Genomic DNA, 27,631 nt, shown 5'->3' with positions numbered 1-27,631 from the left:
TGTGTTCAGAAGATGAATGAAAGTCTAATGGGTTTTAGTAGGGTGGTTAAGCGCAAAAATCGATCACTTTGCGATAAAAGCATCAAATTTGGTAGGAAGGCTCACAAAGGGGGTCTGATCAGATTTAGGACCGTAGGCGCTTGAAATTTGACCCCTGGGGGTCATGGCGGCCATTTTGAAAAATGAAAAGACCTTCTATGTGAAAGTGTGCTCATATTTACATGTATTTATGGTGAAATGTGTTATTGCATTTTATGTTTCTGGCAGCTTTTAATTCATTTTCCCATTACGAAATCTATATTTGGCGGCCATTTTGAAAAATGGCCCTCAGGGGCCAAATTTTGAGCGCCTACGGTCCTAAATCTGATCAGACACCATTTGTGAGCCTTCATACCAAATTTCATGCTTTTATCGCTAAGTGATCGATTCTGGTGAAAATTTGCGCTTAGCCACCCCACTATTTGGAACGACACGAGGGTGAGTAATTAAAGACAGAATCTTCATTTTTGGGTGAACTATCCCTTTAATAACTCTGGTCAACAAAGCTTAAGTCAAAAATGTGTACAATTTGTATGTATGTTGGACTTTCAATATAATTTTATTGATAATTTATTGTACTTTACTTTGTTTGGAGCATGTCTGACCTCACATGGCACAAAGTTTGAGTATCGTCCCATGAGCTTTGTTCAAGATCTCCACCAACAAGTGAAAAGTTGCATGTCTACAACACGTATAAAAACCCAGAATGATATAAACTGTAAAAAATGAGCTTAGTGATAAGTCAAGAATAGTCCAAACCAGTGCTTGAAAATAAGTGCTTTTTATCCACAAATACAAAAACTGCATAACATTACTAAGAAGTTAATCAATTTAGGTCAAAATAAAATCCTCAAACCTGGTCTTGTAATAGCTGAGAACAAACTGACTATTTGATTCATAATAAAAATAAAGAATTATAAATAAATATTTTTCAAAGATGGATTTGACATTCCCGGATTTAGGACATGATGAGGACTGTCTTCATTCACACATCAAGATCATCATCTGGATCCTCCTCATCAAAGTCATCGTTGGCATCAGGCTCGTACATGATCCGTCCCGAGCCAGGAGTCGGCCTCAGAAGAGCTGATTTTCTGCGGGGGGAAACAGATTACACTGCAGCATGAAAGACTGAACTTCTCAGAACATCAAAATTGTTCAGATCTTTATTTTACAGTTTCCTTGTTACATATTTTACATGTACCAATATAACAGTAACTTTAACAGTAAATTATACATAATTACATGTAACTAATCCTAAACCAAACCCTACAGTAAGTATATGTTGTTAATATAGTTTAGTCAAACTATAACAAGGGCACCTTAAAATAAAGCGTAACCCAGATTTTTTGTTTTTAATTAAATAATCAGTTTTGTATTACAAACAGTATTTTTATTGTCAACTAAAACTATGAATTTTTTTTTTTGTTCATTGAAATAAAGTAAAATATAAATACTAGATTAAAAAAAACTTGAAAAAAAAACCTTACTAGAAATGGTGCCTTGGCAATTAACTGAACATTTATAAAACTAACTAATACAAATTTAAGTAGTAAAATTACTAAAACTGAAATATATTTTAATCAAACCTAAATAGAAAAATACAAAAATAAAAATGACAAAAGCACATAAAAAAATACTAAAACTTTAAACTAAAAAACATAAAAATAAAAGAATTTAAAATATGAATAAATATATGAATGGTATATAAATATTACCAAAGACTATATATCTATATATATATCTAAATATCTATATCTATCTATCTGGTTGAATATTAGACGGTGCACTAATATTACTATGAATGGGAGAAAGTGCAATGCACAATATGGTGGAATAAGTCCCGCCTCCTAAATAAAAGAGCCAATCGCTGATTGGTAAAGTCGTTAGGTGTGTTAGACATCTAGGGCATGTTCAAGCTCAAACCGGCGCGCAACGGGTTTTGTCAAAAATGTCAGCCCAATCAGCAGCAACATGTATATAAACCACGCAGTATTAAAGCAACAGCTCGCACGATGGGTCCAAGTAAAGTCGTTTACAAATGTGTCCGCTGCAGTTCGGTATGTGCGCAACAATTGAAGATATTAAGAAGACATGTTTGTCGTAAGAGTTTTATAGTAAAAATATAGCATATCAAGTGATCAGCAATAATGATAAGCCTAATACTCACAATAAAAATAATAAGGTCATATAGCTCATAATAACACAGTCTCAGAGGTAAGAAGTGGATCACAATAATTAGGAACCACAGTTTCCACAAATCCCTTCACTCGATTGGGATGTTCTCTTTTATTCTGGACGGCAAGGGCAGTGACTGTAACAGAGCGTATTTTGCAGTATTAACCACGTATTTATACCGATTTCATCAGGCTCCGAAAATTCTTCACAAAGAATGGCCTTCTCAGCTGCCATAGTTGCAACTCTTGCGTCATCAACGCACCACAGTTTCCGTTTAAAAAACGTTTTGCAACTTTTTGTCGGGGCTGAACGCAGCCCAAGACTATTGTGTTACTGCAGCTGCTGTTAGAAGCTCCGGTTTAGAAACAGTCAGTGTTCTGAGACGAGCGCCTAGGACTTTGGCTGGTCCATCCTGAAAAATGCAGTTTTTTTGTCATGATTTAAGCTTTTAGAAACAAAATTGATGGCCGTTCATTTACAAAACAGCAGCGTTTTGGGGGCCTGAAACACAAACCCTTTCAAAACAGGTTTCAAAGTTTACGTTTTTTTGAAAACGATTCTGGTATGGTCTTCGTGTAAACTACAATAATGCGCATTTTTTTAAAGCGGTGACACCATGCGCATGCGTATGACGTGTTCAGTCTATAACACTTTGTTTCTTCACAAAGTGACTTCGCCAACTACTGGTCTGGCAGCAGAATACAGCGTTTCTTTTTTTTTTTTTACTTTTCCGTGTTTCATACATCTTTGTCTTGTAAACATACCCTGAAATAGCTGCCCAAAAGGTGTTTCAAAGATGGTCGCCGAGTGAAATGACTTGCCAGATTGACTTTGATTTTACTAATGTTGCCTTCATGTGAATCAGAAATTTCCTACTTCCCACTTCTGAAGTTGTGATTATGAGCTTGTCGTTATTCAAGTGCTTTGTTGTCAGAAAGAACAGAAATCTTTATTAAATATCATTATGACTTCTTATTAAAGCCAAAATGATATTTAGCTTTCCATTCATTGACAACCAATTAAACATTCACCATGCTATCTAGATAGTTAATAAAATAGCTTGCTGACAATTCTAGAATAATGGTCAAATACAGGCTATTTTGTAATACAGTATGCTTCAAATGATTATTCATATATGTAAATATGCACTAATGATGAGACAAGGCTATGTAGCTGTTGTGGAAATAACTAATAAAGAATAGCAGTCGTTCTCCCCTCGGCCATGTTTAAAGTTTATGGCCCGCCCAACTCTGGGACTTGGGTATTAAAGTCGGCATGAAACAGAAGTTGAGACTGTCATTTTTTCCTTGTTATGACGTATATCCGAGTGAAACGGCTTCTGAAATTAGAAAAAAATGCAGGGCGGGGGTTGATTTCGTCCTTCAGGAATTGATTGGATCGTTGGAGGTTGGGGCGTTACAAACAAAATGGAGGCAGATATGAATGCCAGTTTACATTCAGTTGTGGAGGATTTCTCTCCACCGGACTCCCCACCGTTACCCTCCCATGAAGGATTTTTTATTTTATTTTATTATTCCCGCGAACCAAGATGAGTCAAGTCAAGTTATCAGTCAAGTTCACCCTCGAGAGCATCTCGATAGCCGCACCCTCATCGGCTCTGGCCGCATGGCACGTGACCGAAAGAGAAGAGAGCTCGTTTCGAGGGGGGAGGGAAGGGTAATGTATTTGATTAAAGATTATAAGGGTACATGAATTTTAAAAAAAATTAAAGCTGCAAGCAGCATTTATCGGGGTTCAAGCAGTTAAGGCCTTTAAGGCCTTTAAGCACAAAAACATCAAAAGACATCAAGTTTTATTTAGCAAGCATGTAACCACTGACATCATAGATGGAAAATACCATGTTTTAGCATGATTTACCATGATTTACCATGATTTACCCTGTTCTAGCATAGTTGACCATGAATTTATCTTAGTTTACCTTGATTTACCATGTTCTAGCATGATTTACCATGATATACCACATTGTAGCATGATTTACTATAGTTTATCATGATTTACCATGGTTTACCATGATTTACCCTGTTCTAGCATAGTTTACCATGATTTACCATGGTTTACCATTATTTACCCTGTTCTAGCATGATTTACCATAATATACCACGTTCTAGAATGATTTATCAGGATTCTAGCATGATTTACCTTGATACACCACATTTTAGATTTATTTACTATGATTTACCATGCTTCTAGCGTGATTTACCATGATTTACAACACGTGAAGTGTCAGTGCAAATGAAGTGATAAACACTGACAAAATATGATTTTGTTATAATAGTTATTGTTATATAAGTGATTTTATAAGTGTCTAGAGTGACGCAAAATCACCTGTGAAAAGACTTCATTAATAAGTAGAATGGCCAGCAGAGGGCACTAGAAGACCACTTATTGGCTCAGGTTCACTTTAAATTTCATTATTTTCACCAGTTTTCTCCACTAAAGCTAAACACGGAATGGTTGCAGGAAGGCACGCGGAGACAAGGATGAACATACAAGATGCAGGTTTAATAGGAATTAAACTCAGGATATCGGAACAGGCAGCAACACACTCTAATTACAGCATAGAACTGACAAAGAACAAGGCAAAACTCAGGGCTTAAATACATGGGAGAACTGATCAGGGAAACAAGACACAGCTGACAAGACTAACGAGGAAACAGGTGTGACAGATGCACTAAATGACAGTTACCGTGGAAACCAAGGAGTGGCGGGAAAACAGAACAAAGGAAGACATGTGATCAGAGACAACAATACTCAGACAGAACACAACTGTGACAAAAGCAAACCAGTTTTACCATTTTAACTTAATGCATGCTTACACACACACACACACACACACACACACACACACACACACACACACACACACACACACACACACACACACACACACACACAAAGACAAATGTTGTTGTTGTTGTTTTTTCAATGCTATTGGGATATGTCATTATGAAAATATATTTGAATGGTCAATTAACATTTCACAAAGTCTTTGTAAGCTATTAATCAGACGATTCAGAATTTATTCAGAAACCTAAGACTACACACACATTATGTTGTAGATACAGACAGTTGAACTATATGATGTGATCAAACTGTCAGTACTAATACTTTAACAGATAGATTTTGACTAAATGTAATTGTAAATGTTAAAATAGGGATTTTATAAAGTCTAAATATAAATTATAGAACAATATGACAAAATTCCTATTTTAAACAGCAGGGGGCAGTAAAATATCACTTATTGGCTTAACATGCCATTATATTCATATCATTTTCACCTTTTTAACTGTTATAGAGGCAAATTTTGTCCGATCTGTCTGAAAATTTTCATGCATGTTTAGAGTGATATTTCACATGTTCTGACTTGTTTTTAAGAAGGTCTGAGTAATTCATTAAAGAGATATAGGCTTTCGGGGACACTTGGTAAAGGCTACATTATGAAGTGAACCTATTATAGCTATCCAAATGAAGTAGTTCAACTTTTTCTGACAATTATTGATCTAGTGAGTCCAGAGAATTGTATTGCACTAGTTTTGAACATTATGATATGAAAATTATATGATCAGAGATGGAAAAGACCATTTACAGCCAATACAGGCAGTTTACCATAGGAAATATATGGTTTTAAAGCTTTTTAACAGTTATAGCGCCACCTATCGTCCGATCTCCATAAAATTTTGCATGCTTGTTAATGATGTTATGTCACATATGCTGACCAATTTTTGTGAAGTTCTGCATTTTCATTTATGATTTATAGGCTTTTGACTGTATTTTGCCACGCCCATTTTATAAATGACCCTATTACAGCCATCCAAATGCAAAAGTTCAACTTTTTTTTGATAATTATTGATCTAGAGAGTCCAGAGAATTGTCCTAGACTGGTCTGGTTCCGATCGGGCGAAAAACCTAGGACTAGTTCGCAAAAGTAGGTTTTAGACATATTCGTGAATATTTAATGAACGGTTTGATTGACAGCAATGGTTCTTGAGGCAAAGTTGTTCAGCATGAGCAGATCTATCAAATGATATGCATATTGTGTGGATGAGTGTAACACCACGTGATTACAGAGCCATAAAACTCGTTAGCGCCAACTAGTGGCTGATTTCTTTCAAAATTCTTACAGACCTCTAGGGCCATAAGACGAACATGCCCATCGAGTTTCGTTCCGATCGGCCTCCGTTAACCTTGTCTAATCGGTGCTCAAACTTCATTGGCCGATGGCGGCCATGTTTTTTGAGATACGCCAATGTCCTCATAGACATACATGGCACCTTGGACCAAGACACTGCATACCAATTTTCAAGTCAATCGGACTAACGGTCAGGTGGTTATAGCCTGTTTTATGTTTTTTTCATGTTATAGCGCCACCATGTGGCCAATCGCCGCGATTTTTTTACTGTGACCTCAGATTGACCTCTTACACATGTGTACCAAGTTTGGTTAAAATACCTCTTTTACTTCTGGAGTTATAGCCATTTTAGTAAAATAGGCTCCTCCCACAACGTTAATTTTGCACCCCCTAGCAACCATGAATCGAAATTTCAACTTTTTTTCGATAATTATTGATCTTCAGACTCCATAGAACAATTCTGCACTGGTTTGTTTCCGATCGGGCGAAAACCCAGGGACTAGTTCGCAAAAGTAGATTTTCGACAAAATTCAAAATGGCGGAAAATCTATCATGGCGGAAATAAAATCGGAGATATACGTTTTGTTCGTCAGGCGTCCAGCTTTCCAATGATATAAGACACTTGAGTCTATGACTTACGGTCTAGGAGTTATGAGCAGTTTCGCGCTTTTGGTTGCTATAGCGCCACCTATGGGCCAATCGGGGTCATAATTTGATAACCTCTCCTCGATTTTTGTACTACCATATGGCAAAGTTTCAAAGCTCTAGCCCTTACGGTTTGGGCTGCACGATGCGTTTTACGGCAGAATAATAATAATAATAATAATTAAAGCTGCAAGCAGCATTTATCGGGGTTCAAGCATTTAAGGCCTTTAGGCACATAAGCATTTAAGACATTAAGATTTATTTAGAAAGCTTTTAACCACTGAAATAATAGATGGAAAAGTCCATTTACAGCCAATACAGGCAATTTACCATAGGAAATATGTGTTTTTTAAAGCTTTTTAACAGTTATAGCACCATCTATAGTCCGATCTCCATGAAATTTTGCATGCTTGTTAATGATGTTATGGCACATAAGCTCACCAATTTTCGTGAAGTTCTGAGTTTTCGTTTAGGATTTATAGGCTTTTGAGTGCATTTTGCCACGCCCATTTTCTTTATGACCCAATATACCCATGCGAAAAATGCAAAAGTTCAACTTTTTTTTGATAATTATTGATCTTGAGAGTCCATAGAATTGTCCTAGACTCGTTTGGTTCTGATCGGGCGAAAAACCTAGGACTAGTTCGCAAAAGTAGGTTTTTAACATAATTACGAATATTTAATGAACGGTTTGATTGACAGCAATGGTTCTTGAGGCAAAGTTGTTCAACAAGAGGAGATCTATCAAATGGTATGCATTTTGTGACAATAAGTGTAACACCACGTGATTACAGAGCCATAAAACTCGTTAGCGCCAACTAGTGGCCGATTTCTTTTAAAATTCTTACAGACCTCTAGGGCCATGAGTCGAACATGCCCACCGAGTTTCGTTCCGATAGGCCTCCGTTAACCTTGTCTAATAGGTGCTCAAACTTCATTGGCCGATGGCGGCCATGTTTTTTGAGATACACCAATGTCCTCATAGACATACATGGCACCTTGGACCAAGACACTGCATACCAATTTTCAAGTCAATCGGACTAACGGTCAGGTGGTTATAGCCTGTTTTATGTTTTTTTCATTTTATAGCGCCACCATGTGACCAATCGCCGCGATTTTTTTACCGTGACCTCATATTGACGTCTTACACATGTGTACCAGGTTTGGTTAAAATACCTCTTTTACTTCTGGAGTTATAGCCATTTTAGTAAAATAGGCTCCTCCCACAACGTTAATTTTGCACCCCCTAGCGACCGTGAATCGAAATTTCAACTTTTTTTTGATAATTATTGATATTCAGACTCCAGAGAACAATTCTGCACTGGTTTGGTTCCGATCGGGCAAAAAACCAGGGACTAGTTCGCAAAAGTAGATTTTCGACAAAATTCAAAATGGCGGAAAATCTATCATGGCGGAAATAAAATCGGAGATATACGTTTTGTTCGTCAGGCGTCCAGCTTTCCAATGATATAAGACACTTGAGTCTATGACTTACGGTCTAGGAGTTATGAGCAGTTTCGCGCTTTTGGTTGCTATAGCGCCACCTATGGGCCAATCGGGGTCATAATTTGATAACCTCTCCTCGATTTTTGTACTACCATATGGCAAAGTTTCAAAGCTCTAGCCCTTACGGTTTGGGCTGCACGATGCGTTTTACGGCAGAATAATAATAATAATTAAAGCTGCAAGCAGCATTTATCGGGGTTCAAGCATTTAAGGCCTTTAGGCACATAAGCATTTAAGACATTAAGATTTATTTAGAAAGCTTTTAACCACTGAAATAATAGATGGAAAAGTCCATTTACAGCCAATACAGGCAATTTACCATAGGAAATATGTGTTTTTTAAAGCTTTTTAACAGTTATAGCACCATCTATAGTCCGATCTCCATGAAATTTTGCATGCTTGTTAATGATGTTATGGCACATAAGCTCACCAATTTTCGTGAAGTTCTGAGTTTTTGTTTAGGATTTATAGGCTTTTGAGTGCATTTTGCCACGCCCATTTTCTTTATGACCCAATATACCCATGCGAAAAATGCAAAAGTTCAACTTTTTTTTGATAATTATTGATCTTGAGAGTCCATAGAATTGTCCTAGACTCGTTTGGTTCTGATCGGGCGAAAAACCTAGGACTAGTTCGCAAAAGTAGGTTTTTAACATAATTACGAATATTTAATGAACGGTTTGATTGACAGCAATGGTTCTTGAGGCAAAGTTGTTCAACAAGAGGAGATCTATCAAATGGTATGCATTTTGTGACAATAAGTGTAACACCACGTGATTACAGAGCCATAAAACTCGTTAGCGCCAACTAGTGGCCGATTTCTTTTAAAATTCTTACAGACCTCTAGGGCCATGAGTCGAACATGCCCACCGAGTTTCGTTCCGATAGGCCTCCGTTAACCTTGTCTAATAGGTGCTCAAACTTCATTGGCCGATGGCGGCCATGTTTTTTGAGATACACCAATGTCCTCATAGACATACATGGCACCTTGGACCAAGACACTGCATACCAATTTTCAAGTCAATCGGACTAACGGTCAGGTGGTTATAGCCTGTTTTATGTTTTTTTCATTTTATAGCGCCACCATGTGACCAATCGCCGCGATTTTTTTACCGTGACCTCATATTGACGTCTTACACATGTGTACCAGGTTTGGTTAAAATACCTCTTTTACTTCTGGAGTTATAGCCATTTTAGTAAAATAGGCTCCTCCCACAACGTTAATTTTGCACCCCCTAGCGACCGTGAATCGAAATTTCAACTTTTTTTTGATAATTATTGATATTCAGACTCCAGAGAACAATTCTGCACTGGTTTGGTTCCGATCGGGCAAAAAACCAGGGACTAGTTCGCAAAAGTAGATTTTCGACAAAATTCAAAATGGCGGAAAATCTATCATGGCGGAAATAAAATCGGAGATATACGTTTTGTTCGTCAGGCGTCCAGCTTTCCAATGATATAAGACACTTGAGTCTATGACTTACGGTCTAGGAGTTATGAGCAGTTTCGCGCTTTTGGTTGCTATAGCGCCACCTATGGGCCAATCGGGGTCATAATTTGATAACCTCTCCTCGATTTTTGTACTACCATATGGCAAAGTTTCAAAGCTCTAGCCCTTACGGTTTGGGCTGCACGATGCGTTTTACGGCAGAATAATAATAATAATAATAATTAAAGCTGCAAGCAGCATTTATCGGGGTTCAAGCATTTAAGGCCTTTAGGCACATAAGCATTTAAGACATTAAGATTTATTTAGAAAGCTTTTAACCACTGAAATAATAGATGGAAAAGTCCATTTACAGCCAATACAGGCAATTTACCATAGGAAATATGTGTTTTTTAAAGCTTTTTAACAGTTATAGCACCATCTATAGTCCGATCTCCATGAAATTTTGCATGCTTGTTAATGATGTTATGGCACATAAGCTCACCAATTTTCGTGAAGTTCTGAGTTTTTGTTTAGGATTTATAGGCTTTTGAGTGCATTTTGCCACGCCCATTTTCTTTATGACCCAATATACCCATGCGAAAAATGCAAAAGTTCAACTTTTTTTTGATAATTATTGATCTTGAGAGTCCATAGAATTGTCCTAGACTCGTTTGGTTCTGATCGGGCGAAAAACCTAGGACTAGTTCGCAAAAGTAGGTTTTTAACATAATTACGAATATTTAATGAACGGTTTGATTGACAGCAATGGTTCTTGAGGCAAAGTTGTTCAACAAGAGGAGATCTATCAAATGGTATGCATTTTGTGACAATAAGTGTAACACCACGTGATTACAGAGCCATAAAACTCGTTAGCGCCAACTAGTGGCCAATTTCTTTTAAAATTCTTACAGACCTCTAGGGCCATGAGTCGAACATGCCCACCGAGTTTCGTTCCGATAGGCCTCCGTTAACCTTGTCTAATAGGTGCTCAAACTTCATTGGCCGATGGCGGCCATGTTTTTTGAGATACACCAATGTCCTCATAGACATACATGGCACCTTGGACCAAGACACTGCATACCAATTTTCAAGTCAATCGGACTAACGGTCAGGTGGTTATAGCCTGTTTTATGTTTTTTTCATGTTATAGCGCCACCATGTGACCAATCGCCGCGATTTTTTTACCGTGACCTCATATTGACGTCTTACACATGTGTACCAGGTTTGGTTAAAATACCTCTTTTACTTCTGGAGTTATAGCCATTTTAGTAAAATAGGCTCCTCCCACAACGTTAATTTTGCACCCCCTAGCGACCGTGAATCGAAATTTCAACTTTTTTTTGATAATTATTGATATTCAGACTCCAGAGAACAATTCTGCACTGGTTTGGTTCTGATCGGGCAAAAAACCAGGGACTAGTTCGCAAAAGTAGATTTTCGACAAAATTCAAAATGGCGGAAAATCTATCATGGCGGAAATAAAATCGGAGATATACGTTTTGTTCGTCAGGCGTCCAGCTTTCCAATGATATAAGACACTTGAGTCTATGACTTACGGTCTAGGAGTTATGAGCAGTTTCGCGCTTTTGGTTGCTATAGCGCCACCTATGGGCCAATCGGGGTCATAATTTGATAACCTCTCCTCGATTTTTGTACTACCATATGGCAAAGTTTCAAAGCTCTAGCCCTTACGGTTTGGGCTGCACGATGCGTTTTACGGCAGAATAATAATAATAATTAAAGCTGCAAGCAGCATTTATCGGGGTTCAAGCAGTTAAGGCCTTTAAGGCATTTAAGCACAAAAGCATCAAAAGTTATTAAGATTTATTTAGCAAGCATGTAACCACTGACATAATAGATGGAAAAGACCATTTACAGCCAATACAGGCAATTTGCCATGGGATATATATGGTTTTAAAGCTTTTTAACAGTTATAGCGCCACCTATGCTCCGATCTCCATAGAATTGTTTACTGTGACCTCAAATTGAACCCATACACATGTGTACTGAGTTTGGTGAAGATATCTCATTTACTTCTTGAGTTATAGCCATTTGAGTAAAATAGGCTCCTCCCACAACGATTTGCCACATTCTAGAATTATTTAATATGATTCTAGCATGATTTACTATCATATACCATGTTCCAGAATGATTTATTAGGATTCTAGCATGATTTACCTTGATACACCTCATTTCAGTATTATTTACTATGATTTACAATGTTTCTAGCATGATTAACCACATTACTAGCAAATATGTGAAGTGTCAGTGCAAATGAGGTGATGAACACTGACAAAATATTATTGTGTTATAATAGTTAGTTATATACGTGATTTTTAGTGTGTGTCCAAGTATGAATGCAAAAGCACATGTAAAATATTTCATTATTAAGTAGAATGGCCAGCAGAGGGCAGTAGAAGACCACTTATTGGCTCACTTTCACTTTAAACCAGTTTTCTGCACTAAAGCAAACCAGTTTTTCCATGTTAACTCAATGCATGCTTACACACACACACACACACACACACACACACACACACACACACACACACACACACACACACACACACACACACACACAAACACACACACACACACACACACACACACACACACACATACACACACACACACACACACACATACACACACAGCATAGTTAACCATGATTTACCATGATATACCACGTTCTAGTATTATTTACCAGGAGATAAACGACAATCTAGTATTATTTACTTTGATTTACCATGTTTCTAGCCTGATTTATCACATTACTAGCAATTATTTGAAGTGTCAGTGCAAATAAAGTGATTAACACTGACAAAATATGATTGTGTTATAATAGTTATTGCTATATAAGTGATTTTTTTTGTGTGTATTCAAGTATGAATGCAAGCACATGTTGAAATATTTCATTAATAAGTAGAATGGCCAGCAGAGGGCAGTAGAAGACCACTTATTGGCTCACTTTCACTTTAAACCAGTTTTCTGCACTAAAGCAAACCAGTTTATCCATGTTAACTCAATGCATGCTTACACACACACACACACACACACACACACACACACACACACACACACACACACAGAGCATAGTTAACCATGATTTACCATGATTTACCACATTACTAGCAATTATTTGAAGTGTCAGTGCAAATAAAGTGATTAACACTGACAAAATATGATTGTGTTATAATAGTTATTGCTATATAAGTGATTTTTAGTGTGTATTCAAGTATAAATGCAAGCACATGTGGAAAAAATTAATTAATAAGTAGAATGGCCAGCAGAGGGCAGTAGAAGACCACTTATTGGCTCACTTTCACTTTAAACCTCATGATTTTGACCAGTTTTCTGCACTAAAGCAAACCAGTGTTTCCATGTTAACTCCATAATGCATAATTGCTACATATGCTACACACAATAATGCTACACACACACACACACACACACACACACACACACACACACACACACACACACACACACACACACACACACACACACACACACACACACACACACACACACACACACACACAAATGTTTCAGTGATATTGGTGTCACATTCACCTTCATCACATTCACCTTCTGTCTTCATCACATTCACCATCTGTCGTCATCACCTGCACCTGCTCCTCATCACCCTCCTCATCATCACCTGCTCCTCATCATCATAACCGTCACCTGTTGTCCTTGTCTTGATCTGTGTATTTAAGTTCCCCTCTCATCCATTATCATTGTCGGTTATTGTTTGTGCACTAGCACTCTGTTATGTTTGTTTTCATGTTGGAAAATAAAACCTTTGTTATATTTGTACCACACACACACACACACACACACACACACACACACACACACACACACACACACACACACACACACACCATCATTTATCATGATTTACCATGGCTGATACCAATACCAATATGAGAAAATGACTATTTTAAACAGCAGGGGGCAGTAAAATACCACTTATTGGCTTAACATGCCATTAAATCATATCATTTTCACCTTTTTAACTGTTATAGAGGCAAATTTTGTCCGATCTGTCTGAAAATTTTCATGCTTGTTCAGGGTGATATTTCACACGTTCTGACTTGTTTTTAAGAAGGTCTGAGCATTGATTAAAGAGATATAGGCTTTCGGGGACACTTGGTAAAGGCCAGATTTTGAAGTGAACCTATTATAGCTATCCAAATGAAGTAGTTCAACTTTTTCTGACAATTATTGATCTAGTGAGTCCAGAGAATTGTATTGCACTAGTTTTGAACATTATGATATGAAAATTATATGATCAGACATGGAAAAGACCATTTACAGCCAATACAGGCAGTTTACCATAGGAAATATATGGTTTTAAAGCTTTTTAACAGTTATAGCGCCAACTATTGTCCAATCTCCATAAAATTTTGCAAGCTTGTTTGTGATGTTATGACACATATGCTCACCAATTTTTGTGAAGTTCTGAGTTTTCATTTAGGATTTATAGGCTTTTGAGTGTATTTTGCCACACCCATTTTATAAATGACCCTATTACAGCCATACAAATACAAAAGTTCAACTTTTTTTTGATAATTATTGATCTAGAGAGTCCATAGAATTGTCCTAGACTGGTCTGGTTCCGATCGGGCAAAAAACCAGGGACTAGTTTGCAAAAGTAGGTTTTTAACATATTCATGAATATTTAATGAACGGTTTGATTGACAGCAATGGTTCTAGAGGCAAAGTTGTTCAGCATGAGCAGATCTATCAAATGATATGCATTTTGTGACAATATATCTAACACCACGTGATTACAGAGCCATAAAACTCGTTAGCGCCAACTAGTGGCCGATTTCTTTCAAAATTCTTACAGACCTCTAGGGCCATGAGTCGAACATGCCCACCGAGTTTCGTTCCGATCGGCCTCCGTTAACCTTGTCTAATAGGTGCTCAACTTCATTGGCCAATGGCGGCCATGTTTTTTGAGATACACCAATGTCCTCATAGACATACATGGCACCTTGGACCAAGACACTGCATACCAATTTTCAAGTCAATCGGACTAACGGTCAGGTGGTTATAGCCTGTTTTATGTTTTTTTCATGTTATAGCGCCACCATGTGGCCAATCGCCGCGATTTTTTTACCGTGTCCTCAAATTGACCTCTTACATATGTGTACCAAGTTTGTTGAAAATACCTCATTTACTTCTGGAGTTATAGCCATTTTAGTAAAATAGGCTCCGCCCACAACGTTAATTTTGCGCCCCCTAGCGACCCTGAATCGAAATTTCAACTTTTTTTCGATAATTATTGATCTTCAGTCTCCAGAGAACAATTCTGCACTGGTTTGGTTCCAATCGAGCAAAAAACCAGGGACTAGTTCGCAAAAGTAGGTTTTCGACAAAATTCAAAATGGCGGAAAATCTATCATGACGGAAATGAAATCGGAGATATACGTTTTGTTCGTCAGACGACCAGCTTTCCAATGATATAAGACACTTGTGTCTACGACATACGGTCCAGGAGTTATGACCACTTTCGCGCTTTTGGTTGTTATAGCGCCACCTATGGGCCAATCGAGGTCATAATTTGATAACCTCTCCTCGATTTTTGTACTACCATCTGGCAAAGTTTCAAAGCTCTAGCCCTTACGGTTTGGGCTGCACGATGCGTTTTACGGCAGAATAATAATAATAATAATAATAATAAAAATCAGTACAATTACAATAGGGTTTCAGCACTTCGTGCTTGAACCCCTAATAATAATTAAAGCTGCAAGCAGCATTTAGCGGGGTTCAAGCATTTAGGGTCTTTAAGCACATAAGGCAGTCTAGTGAGTTGTCTGAGTTTTTGTTTAGGATTTACAGGCTTTTGAGTGTTTTTTGCCATACCCATTTTCTAAATGATCCTGTTATGGCTACCCAATGGGTAAAGTTAAAGTTTTTTATATAATTAATAATCTAGAGCTTCCAGAGAATTGTACTGCACTGGTATATTTCCGATCGGGCGAAAAACCTAGGACTAGTTCGCAAAAGTAGGTTTTTAACATAATAGCAAGTATTTAATGAACAAATTGATTGACAGCAGTAGTTCTTGAGGCAAAGTTGTTCAGTATGAGGAGATCTATCAAATGATATGCATCACGTGATTACATAGCCGTAAAACCTGTTAGCGTCAACTAGTGGCTGATTTTTCAAAATTCTTACAGACCTCTAGGGCCACGAGTCGAACATGCCCATCGAGTTTCGTTCTGATCGGCCTCCGTTAAGAGCAAACTAACAGCTTTGAATTAAAATGGTGAGGTATCCTGTTGTAAACATCAACCATGCCTGTTGACAGTTTTGTGGGAAGGGAATGAAAAGTTCTCAAATCCACAGCACAGCCTCAGACATAACATTTATATCCATGATCTGCCATTTTCACTATTGTCCTTGCTTGCTTCTTCACAATACCTGCAGATCTTCTGATGATTCGGCTGTGCAGGTCCACATTAACACTGCCTGGCCTAGAACATGGACTGGAAAATGCAAATTTGGGGGGTATAAATATTAATGATCCTGACTCCAACGTCACAGTCGGTGTTATGGTGGGATTCACTCATTTTTCAGCGGTCTTTTGCAAACAGGAGATTTACACAAGAAGGAGGAAACAATGGTGTTTGAGGCTCACGGTATGTCAGTTCCATGTCCAGAACTCTTATCATTCAACTATGCCAAGATAAATACAGTTTTCAATTGTATGGCACCTGTAAAATAGATGATTAGTAATATAATGCTTACTTGGAGTCTGAAATGGCTTTAACAAAAGAAGAAAAATAGTCTTAGATTTCTGTTCATTCTAATCATGTACAAATAAAGTAGCACAGTAAGATTACATTTATTTGAATGCATTAGTGAGTGTGTGATTGTGCTGTGTGTGCAGCGTGTCAATACTAAAAGTGAAGGTGTAGTTGATATCTTTGGTGATAATATCTGTAGTAATCATAAAAAAAAACACTTAAGAAATAAAGAATTAAAATTACAAATAATATTCTATTAAGATATGAGTTACAATAACATGATTTGCAATAGTAATAATATCAATAATATATGCACAATACACACAGATTAGACTATCAGGTCTGTGTTTTACAAAAACATTAGTATTGCAGCCAATGTGAGTCTGTGGGATTTATAAACAGACAAAATATGATTTGAAATGTTATTTTAATGATTTTATTAAGTTTAAACAATATTTCAAATGGAAAAAAAATTAAAAATAATATTTTAGTGAGCAGAATGAACCAATGAGTGTTCTTCTTCTGGTGGTTAAAATGTAAATGAAAACAATAATACTTAAACAATAATACTTAATACACTAACCATGCTTGAACACACACATGCACACACATTTTGTTGTAGATGGAGATATTTAAAATAAAAGATAGGTAACAAAATGATAATTGCAAATCTCCTCTGTATAACACCATTTTCAGATTTCAAATTAATCACTGAGAGGCAGAATTGTTCAAACTGAGAGCTCAGTAAAAATGAAGTGATAAACTTTGACAAAACATGACTGTGTTATAATAGGTGATTTTCATGCAAGTAATTTGATATAGTCCAAAAACTAATGCAAAAGCACAGATGAAAATATTTTATTAAGTAGAATGTCCTGCAGAGGGCAGTAGAAGACCACTAATTGACTCACTTTCATTTGAAATACTTTTTTATCCACCAGTAAAACAAAGCAGTTTCTTCATGTTCTTTCCATTAAGCATGCTTACACACACACAGACACACACACAAACCCACACACACACACACACACACACACACACACACACACACACACACACACACACACACACACAAAGACAAATATGTTTTCAATGTTTTTAGGATGTGATATTGTGAAAATATCTTCATCTCCTCATCTTGAACAACTTTGCCTCAAGAATCACTAATGTCAATCAAACCGTTCATAATCATAATAAAAAAAAATAAAATATATACAAATATCATAATAATAAAAAAAACATCATAATAAAAAAGATTGCTTCTTAAAGCATTTGTTTATTTCCAATACTGAAGCGAATTAAAAGATCATGCGTAATCCTGCTGCTCCCTCTAGTGGACAACAGTGGTATTATAGCTTACATTTTACAGTTGAAGTGTTTGAATGAATGGGAATTTGTTTTTTTACTTATATCTCAGGAACCAAAAGGCGAAAAATTCTGAAACTCAGAGCATAGATAGTGCTTGAGGAGCCCTGTTGAATGAGACCATCAATGTGTTTTTGGGCGATTGGGGCTGGGAGTTATGACTGTTATAAGGCATATCTGTTCGGGCTATTATCTCTGGAATGCCCAGGGCAAATAACACCACATTTGAATCGAAGCTAGCCAAGGACGCGCCCTTTCCAACGAGCTCTCACACAATGTTCGGGGTGGTCTGGGTCGGGAGTAATGGCCGTTCAAAATCGGGGGTCCCGCGGATTCGCGATGCGCGGGGGGCGCGCTCCCGAGGCCCGCGACGACACGTTTCGATCAAGAGCCCGGAGAGGTCCTCACCATCAAAATTTGAGCGCGCAACGACTTTCCGTTTTCGAGTTATGAATGGATTTGTATTCGGGGGCGTGGCTTAAATGCCGTTATACTTTCGTTTCATTTCATTCATTTACTTTCGTCCATTTCCATATCTCAGTGTAACACAATTGTCAATAGTAATACTCAATAGATGAGTTTTGACAAAATGTGATTGTAAATGTTAAAATAATGATTTTAAAAAGTCTAAATATGAATTTTATAACAATATTAGGGAGTAGTATGATGAAATGACAGCAGGGGGCAGTAAAATACCACTTATTGGCTTAATATGTCATTATATTCATATAAAATCACCTTTTGAAGAAGTTAAACTTTTTTTCTGATAATTATTGATCTAGAGAGTTCAGAGAATTGTGCTGCACTGGTTTTGAACATTATGATATGAACATTATATGATAAAAGATAGAAGACATCATTTACAGCAAATACAGGCAATTTACCATAGGAAATATATGGTTTTAAAGCGTTTTAACAGTTATAGCGCCAACTATCGTCCGATCTCCATAGAATTTTTCATGCTTGTTAATGATGTTATGTCACATATGCTGACCAATTTTTGTGAAGTTCTGAGTTTTTATTTAGGATTTATAGGCTTTTTAATGTATTTTGACACGCCCGTTTTATAAATGACCCTATTACAGCCATCCAAATGCAAAAGTTCAACTTTTTTTTGATAATTATTGATCTAGAGAGTCCAGAGAATTGTCCTACACTGGTCTGGTTCCGATCGGGCAAAAAACCTAGGACTAGTTCGCAAAAGTAGGTTTTTAACATATTAATGAATAATTAATGAACAGTTTGATTGACAGCAATGGTTCTTGAGGCAAAGTTGTTCAGGATGAGGAGATCTATCAAATGATATGCATATTGTGTGGATATTTGTAACACCACGTGATTACAGAGCCGTAAAACTCGTTAGCGCCAACTAGTGGCCGATTTCTTTCAAAATTCTTACAGACCTTTAGGGCCATGAGCCGAACATGCCCATTGAGTTTCGTTCCGATCGGCCTCCGTTAACCTTGTCTAATAGGTGCTCAAACTTCGTTGGCCGATGGCGGCCATGTTTTTTGAGATACGCCAATGTCCTCATACACATACATGGCACCTTGGACCAAGACACTGCATACCAATTTTCAAGTCAATCGGACTAACGGTCAGGTGGTTATAGCCTGTTTTATGTTTTTTTCATTTTATAGCGCCACCATGAGGCCAATCGTCGCGATTTTTTTACTGTGACCCCAGAGTAAGCTCATACACATGTGTACCAAGTTTGGTGAAGATACCTCATTTACATCGGGAGTTATAGCCATTTTAGTAAAATAGGCCCCTCCCACAACGTACGTTTTGGCGCCCCTTAGCGACCGTGAATCGAAATTTCCACTTTTTTTCGATAATTATTGATATTCAGTCTCCAGAGAACATTTCTGCACTAGTTTGGTTCCAATCGGGCAAAAAACCAGGGACTAGTTCGCAAAAGTAGATTTTTGACAAAATTCAAAATGGCGGAAAATCTATCATGGCGGAAATAAAATCGGAGATATACGTTTTGTTCGTCAGGCATCCAGCTTTCCAATGATATAAGACACTTGAGTCTACGCCATACGGTCTAGGAGTTATGAGCAGTTTCGCGCTTTTGGTTGTTATAGCGCCACCTATGGGCCAATCGGGGTCATAATCTCTGAACCTTTCCTCGATTTTTGTACTACCATCTGTCAAAGTTTCAAAGTTCCAGCTCTTACGGTTTGGGCTGCACGATGCGTTTTACGGCAGAATAATAATAATAATAATAATAATAAAAATCAGCACAATTACAATAGGGTTTCAGCACTTCGTGCTTGAACCCCTAATAATAAAAATCAGCACAATTACAATAGGGTTTCAGCACTTCGTGCTTGAACCCCTAATAAAAATCAGCACAATTACAATAGGGTTTCAGCACTTCGTGCTTGAACCCCTAATTAAAGCTGCAAGCAGCATTTATCGGGGTTCAAGCAGTTAAAGCCTTTTAAGCACAAAAGCATCAAAAGTTAAGATTTATTTAGCAAGCATGTAACCACGGACATAATAGATGGAAAAGACCATTTACAGCCAATACAGGCAGTTTACCATGGGATATATATGGTTTTAAAGCTTTTTAACAGTTATAGCGCCACCTATGGTCCGATCTCCATAGAATTGTTTACTGTGACCTCAAATTGAACCCATACACATGTGTACTGAGTTTGGTGAAGATATCTCATTTACTTCTTGAGTTATAGCCATTTTAGTAAAATAGGCTCCTCCCACAACAATTTAGCACATTCTAGTATTATTTACTATGATTCTAGCATGATTTGCCATATTCTAGCATAATTTACCATGATATACTACATTCTAGTATGATTTACCATTGTTTACTGTGATTCTAGCATGGATTACCATAGTTTATCATGATTTATCATAGTTTACCATGATTTACCCTGTTCTAGCATAGTTTACCATGATTTACCATGTTCTAGCATGATTTACCATGATATACCACATTCTAACATGATTTACCATAGTTTATTATGATTTATCATGGCTTACCATGATTTACCCTGTTCTAGCATAGTTTACCATGATTTACCATGTTCTAGCATGATGTACCATGATATACTATGTTCTAGAATGATGTACCAGGATTGTAGTATGATTTACCTTGATACACCACATTCTAGTATCATTTATTGATTTACCATGTTTTTAGTGTGATTTAACCATGATTTACCACATTGCTAGCAATTATGTGAAGTATCAGTAAAAATGAAGTGATAAACTCTGACAAAATATGATTGTGCTACAATAGTAATTGTTATATAAGTGATTTTTTAGTGTTTTATTGTTATATAAGTGATTTTTAGTGTCTAATGAATGCAAAAGCATATGTGGGTAGACATTAATAAGTAGAATGGCCAGCAGAGGGCAGTAGAAGACCACATATTGGCTCACTTTCACTTTAAACTTCTTGATTTTCACCATTTTTCTGCACTAAAGCAAACCAGTTTTTCCATTTTAAATCCATAATGCATGTTAACACACACACACACACACACACACACACACACACACACACACACACACACACACAAGACAAATGTTGTTTTTTCAATGCTATTGGGATATGTCATTATGAAAATATATTTGAATGGTCTATAAACATTTCACAAAGTCTTTGTAAGCTATTAATCAGATCATTCAGAATTTATTCAGAAACCTAAGACTACACACACACATTATATTGTAGATACAGACATTTGAAATATATGATGTGATCAAACTGTCAATACTAATAATTTAACAGATGGATTTTTGACTAAATGTAATTGTAAATGTTAAAATAGTGATTTTATAAAGTCTAAATATAAATTATAGAACAATATGACAACATGACTATTTTAAACAGCAGGGGGCAGTAAAATACCACTTCTTGGCTTAATATGTCATTATATTCATATCATTTTCACCTTTTTAACTGTTATAGAGGCAAATTTTGTCAGATCTGTCTGAAAATTTTCATGCATGTTCAGAGTGATATTTCACATGTTCTGACTTGTTATTAAGAAGGTTTGAACATTCATTAAAGAGATATAGGCTTTCGGGGACACTTGGTAAAGGCCAGATTTTGAAGTGAACCTATTATAGCTATCCAAATGAAGTAGTTCAACTTTTTCTGACAATTATTGTTCTAGTGAGTCCAGAGAATTGTATTGCACTAGTTTTTAACATTATGATATGAAAATTATATATTCAGAGATGGAAAAGACCATTTACAGTCAATACAGGCAGTTTACCATAGGAAATATATGGTTTTAAAGATTTTTAACAGTTATAGCGCCACCTATCGTCCGATCTCCATGAAATTTTGCATGCTTGTTAATGATGTTATGTCACATAAGTTCACCAATTTTTGTGAAGTTCTGGGTTTTTATTTAGGATTTATAGGCTTTTTAATGTATTTTTCCATGCCCATTTTATAAATGATCCTATTACAGCCATCCAAATGCAAAAGTTCAACTTTTTTTTGATAATTATTGATCTAGAGAGTCCAGAGAATTGTCCTAGACTGGTCTGGTTCCGATCGGGCAAAAAACCTAGGACTAGTTCGCAAAAGTAGGTTTTAGACATATTCATGAATATTTAATGAACGGTTTGATTGACAGAAATGGTTCTTGAGGCAAAGTTGTTCAGCATGAGCAGATATATCAAATGATATGCTTTTTGTGACGATAAGTGTAACACCACGTGATTACAGAGCCAAAAAACTCGTTAGCGCCAACTAGTGGCCGATTTCTTTCAAAATTCTTACAGACCTCTAGGGCCATGAGTCGAACATGCCCATCGAGTTTCGTTCCGATCGGCCTCCGTTAACCTTGTCTAATAGGTGCTCAACTTCATTGGCCAATGGCGGCCATGTTTTTTGAGATACGCCAATGTCCTCATAGACATACATGGCACCTTGGACCAAGACACTGCATACCAATTTTCAAGTCAATCGGACTAACGGTCAGGTGGTTATAGCCCTTTTCATGTTTTTTTCATGTTATAGCGCCACCTAGTGTTCAATCGTCGCGATTTTTTTACTGTGACCCCAGAATGAACCCATACACATGTGTACCGAGTTTGGTGAAGCTATCTTATTTACTTTTTAAGTTATAGCCATTTTAGTAAAATAGGCTCCTCCCACAACGATTATTTTGCGCCCCCTAGCGTCCATGAATCGAAATTTCAACATTTTTTCGATAATTATTGATCTTCAGACTCCAGAGAACATTTCTGCACTGGTTTGGCTCCGATCGGGCAAAAAACCAGGGACTAGTTCGCAAAAGTAGATTTTCAACAAAATTCAAAATGGCGGAAAATCTATCATGACGGAAATGAAATCGGAGATATACGTTTTGTTCGTCAGGCGTCCAGCTTTCCAATGATATAAGACACTTGAGTCTGCGACATACGGTCTAGGAGTTATGAGCAGTTTCGCGCTTTTGGTTGCTATAGCGCCACCTATGGGCCAATCGGGGTCATAATCTCTGAACCTCTCCTCGATTTTTGTACTACCATCTGGCAAAGTTTCAATGCTCTAGCCCTTACGGTTTGGGCTGCACGATGCGTTTTACGGCAGAATAATAATAATAATAATAATAATAAAAATCAGTACAATTACAATAGGGTTTCAGCACTTCGTGCTTGAACCCCTAATAATAAAAATCAGCACAATTACAATAGGGTTTCAGCACTTCGTGCTTGAACCCCTAATAATGAAGTGCACAGATAAATCATTTATAATAAACACTACAATATTACATATAAAAAGAAGATTTGTCAAATTTGATTTCATGCCGACTTTAAAATTATCTCCGAGCTTGAAAGGGCGTTCATGTTACATTTTTAACTAGGAAATTCATATTTACGCTAATTCCGATAGCACAAGATAACACCGTTTTCATCAATAGAGGTCTCTTACTTCTCTTTGCTAAACACAAATGGCAGTGCCACTTTCTCCTTGGCTTTTCTCTCCTCCTCAGACAGGCGTAGATTGAAGGTCAAGTTTGATGCTGGATCAGCCTGCTCAGATCACAGTGAAAGACAAAAAGTTACAACAAAAACCTCCATCTAAAGTCATTGAGAATCAAAGCGGCTTTGCTCACCTCTGCTACCTTTTGCTCTTTCTGCACATGCCCAGGTTGATGGAGTTTGGCCTGTACAGAAAGGGTCACGTCCTCGGACACACTGAAACACTCTTCCTATAAATTGATTACACACTTATGATTTTAGTTTAGAATCACGTGTTTATTCAGAGTAAAACCTCACGGCTTACCTCTCGCATAACTTTGCCTGACTTTGTGCGTCGTGTAGTCGTAGCCACGGCATGATGCTCATTGTTTGCAGGTGCCACAGAGATAACAGTACTGGCTAAGTGGCTTACAATCCCTACAACACCTTGTAGATGCAAATCTGAATGCAGGAGACTGATAATAGTTTTAACATCTCCTCCTAGTGGTCAGTGGAAGAAACAAACAAGAGCATTATTTCCTAAGTCTTGAATTAGTCGACACTTAATGCCTGATACAGACTGTGTGCTTTTGGCAATCCTATAAGATCATTACAAATCACACTGTACGACATGGATCTAATAAACTTGGGTACGACATGTTTGTAGACTGTATGATGATGACACCTATTGAATAGTAGGCTACGACGCAAGTTAGTATAGAAGAATAAAACGCCATCTGCATGTGGTAAACAAATAGAGCAGGATGAATCTCACTTTGGCAATTGTGTTTTTTATGTGCGCTGAAAAAAAGAGGATAATATGGTCCTATGGATAATATATGGTCATTGCTAAGGAAAAGAGGCATGTCAATTTTGTAAATGGAGCGCCATGTTAAATTTTAGCGCCATGTTACGTTGATCATTACGCCATTTCATGTAGCATTTTTATTGGCTAAATCATGCTAAATTTCTAACACTGTCAGAAAATGATCACAGGCTATCTTTGGTTGCAAGACCATGACAATGGCCATCTTTGAACCTCTCTCTCTCACTGTATGACGTAGGACCAGCGTTTAGGAGCCGCGACCAACAGAAATCGCCACGATTGGTCATCTTTCATCTGGGACAGCTCAAAATCACACAATGTGTGCCGGGCATTAAAGGCAACGCAGTTTGTCAGTGTGAGATGTTTCACCTTTTCTGAGCTCTTGAAGTCTTTGAGAGATGACAACAGGGTCATGATGTCTTAAAACCAATGAGAGTGAGTCAATAACAAGTACTGGTGCTTTGACATGCTGCGAGTCTTTGATGAGCTTAGTTATGTGTTGAGAAGTGAGCTGATCGACGGTGAAAGATGATCTGCACATCCAGCCGAGGGGATCAGGGAAACCCTTATGAAAATGAAGCCTTTAAAACACACAGAACACGTGAGAAAGTATTTCAGTGGCAAAATAAATTCAATAAAATCCCAAAATAGACTGCATGTCTGTCCTGAATGGTAGTAAATTAATCAGTAATATACTAATATTACTAAAATATTACACTTTTGCTGTTGTTTATGCCCTTACAAAATGTGTTAATAAACAGTAGGGGGAAACAATTTGGTAAATACAAATAATAATACATAAATAATATCCTACATAGTTAGCAAAATATGGTAAAAATAATAATAATGAAAAATATAAGATAGCAAAATAACCAGGCTTATCAACTTAAAAATAGAAATATTATTTATGTCAAAGGCTGTGCATATTATGACACAAATTAATAAATTGCTTAACATGGCTAATATTAATACTTTTACTGTTGTTTTTGCACATATAATATTTGTTAGTTAACATCAGTGAAAAATAATGGGAGATGCAAAAAATATAAAGTAACTAACAATATCATGCATAGTTAAGTAACAAAATAACCACCAGGCTTATAAACCTAACCTTTTTGGTACAGGTTCTTCAGTCACTTGATACTTTGGCTATTATTATTAATAAAATATAACATTTCTACTGCCGTTTAAGCAAAACTTAAAATAAAACTGCATATTTTAATTTCTATAAGTTAAGACAGTAATAAGTAATACAGACATAATTGGGGAAAATATGAATAACTTTGCAGGTTTCTGCATTGCATTTTCTGCTTGGTCTCCTACAATTATCTGCATTTAAAAAAAAAAAAAATGTTTGTTTTGCATAAATTTAAAAGAAAAAAAAGTTTCATTTTAAGGTGATTTTTGTTTATTTTTGCACAATAGACTGTTTAGTGTGGTGTTATTTCACCACTTGTAAAATCTTGAGTCCTGAAGCAAAACAGTTGAAAACCAGAGCACTATGATATTTAAAGATTTTTAATTATGTGCATCCTAAATTACACACTGTCAGTACCATTTAATATTAATTTATATGATGTTAGGTGTCACCATATGCATAAAAGCATGTCTCAACTTCAAGTCACAAATCATGAGTTAATATCTCTCTCTCTCTCTCTCTCTATCTCTCTCTCTCTCTCTCTCTCTCTCTCTCTCTCTCTCTCTCTATATATATATATATATATATATATATATATATATATAACATTTATTTTGCTCACTTCTGCACACAGCTTCTGTCCAAGCCAGCACACACTTCTGCTTCACTCGCCTCGAATCCCAGCACATGTACGTCCTCGCCCCTTTAACAGATTTGAACACAAACCAAACACTGTAACAACTTAATGGAAGTCAATAAAAAAAATTTAATAAAAAAATCTGCAGACAGGAACTTGCCTCTTCAATGCTGCATTAATAAAACACTTGAGGATGCCCCGACCTGTGCATTTGACAGTATCTGAAACGTACAAACATATACTTAGTATACTCAGCAGTGTAGAAATGTACAAACGGGGTAAGAGTATCGATGTTACCTTGGATGAGTATGAATCCTCCAGCCTCTGCTCCCTGTAGCACATCTAGCAGCAGCATGACTCAAACGCTCACATAAACACTATTAGCTAACAGCTAAACAAATCACTTTTGGGCTTGGCAAGCTCCTGGATGGCTTATTAAACCAGCGCTATTGATTAAACATCTTAAAGACCCAAGTAGAATTCAAAACTCTTGGTTATATAAAAGAGTTATGGTACAATTCACGATCAACACGAGTTTGATTAATACTCAATTTCCCAAAAGCACAGCGGCAACTTTCTTCTGCATCGCTGTTTGCAAACTTGAGTAATGCATTAGCGCCAGCTACTGTGCTGTAGTGTGTAGTTCTGGGTCCCTTGCATGAGGATGGTCATGTTTGGTGGTCTCTCCGATGTCCATAGCATCTAAAAGATTGAAAACCCCTGATCTCATTTGATAGGGATAGGGATAGTTCACCCAAAATGTTTAATTCTGACATAATTTACTTAACCCTCAAGTTGCTCCAAAGCTGTATACATTTCTTTTTGAAAATATTTAGAAGAATCTGGTTGCCATTGACTTCCATAGTATGAAAAAAATATGGTCCATCAACTGTTTGGTTAACCATATTCTTCAAAATATCTTCTTTTGTGTTCAGCAGAAGAGAGAAATACAGGTTTGGAACAACTTGAAGGGTGAGTTAGTGATTTTCATTTTTGGAT

The 27,631-nt window shown here is 36.9% G+C and overlaps 1 protein-coding gene across 1 annotated transcript; it reads right to left on the bottom strand.

The window, feature by feature from the left end:
* Nucleotides 1-507: 507 nt before the first annotated feature.
* elp5 (elongator acetyltransferase complex subunit 5) lies at nt 508-27,261 on the bottom strand. Its single transcript, XM_081391973.1, has 8 exons — nt 26,930-27,261; nt 26,793-26,853; nt 26,618-26,698; nt 25,227-25,438; nt 24,357-24,532; nt 24,187-24,282; nt 24,003-24,103; nt 508-1,133 (listed from the first exon to the last, which is right to left on the bottom strand). Exons 1-8 carry the CDS (start codon nt 26,985-26,987, stop codon nt 1,025-1,027), a joined length of 894 nt encoding a protein of 297 aa, XP_081248099.1. The 5' UTR covers nt 26,988-27,261; the 3' UTR covers nt 508-1,024.
* Between the last annotated feature and the right edge of the window lie 370 nt (nt 27,262-27,631).

This window comes from Scardinius erythrophthalmus, assembly GCF_964197995.2.
Source record: "Scardinius erythrophthalmus genome assembly, chromosome: 2".
Classification (NCBI taxonomy): domain Eukaryota; kingdom Metazoa; phylum Chordata; class Actinopteri; order Cypriniformes; family Leuciscidae; genus Scardinius; species Scardinius erythrophthalmus.
Note: the sequence above shows the minus strand (reverse complement) of the source record. Positions and strands in the feature narration are given on the sequence as shown.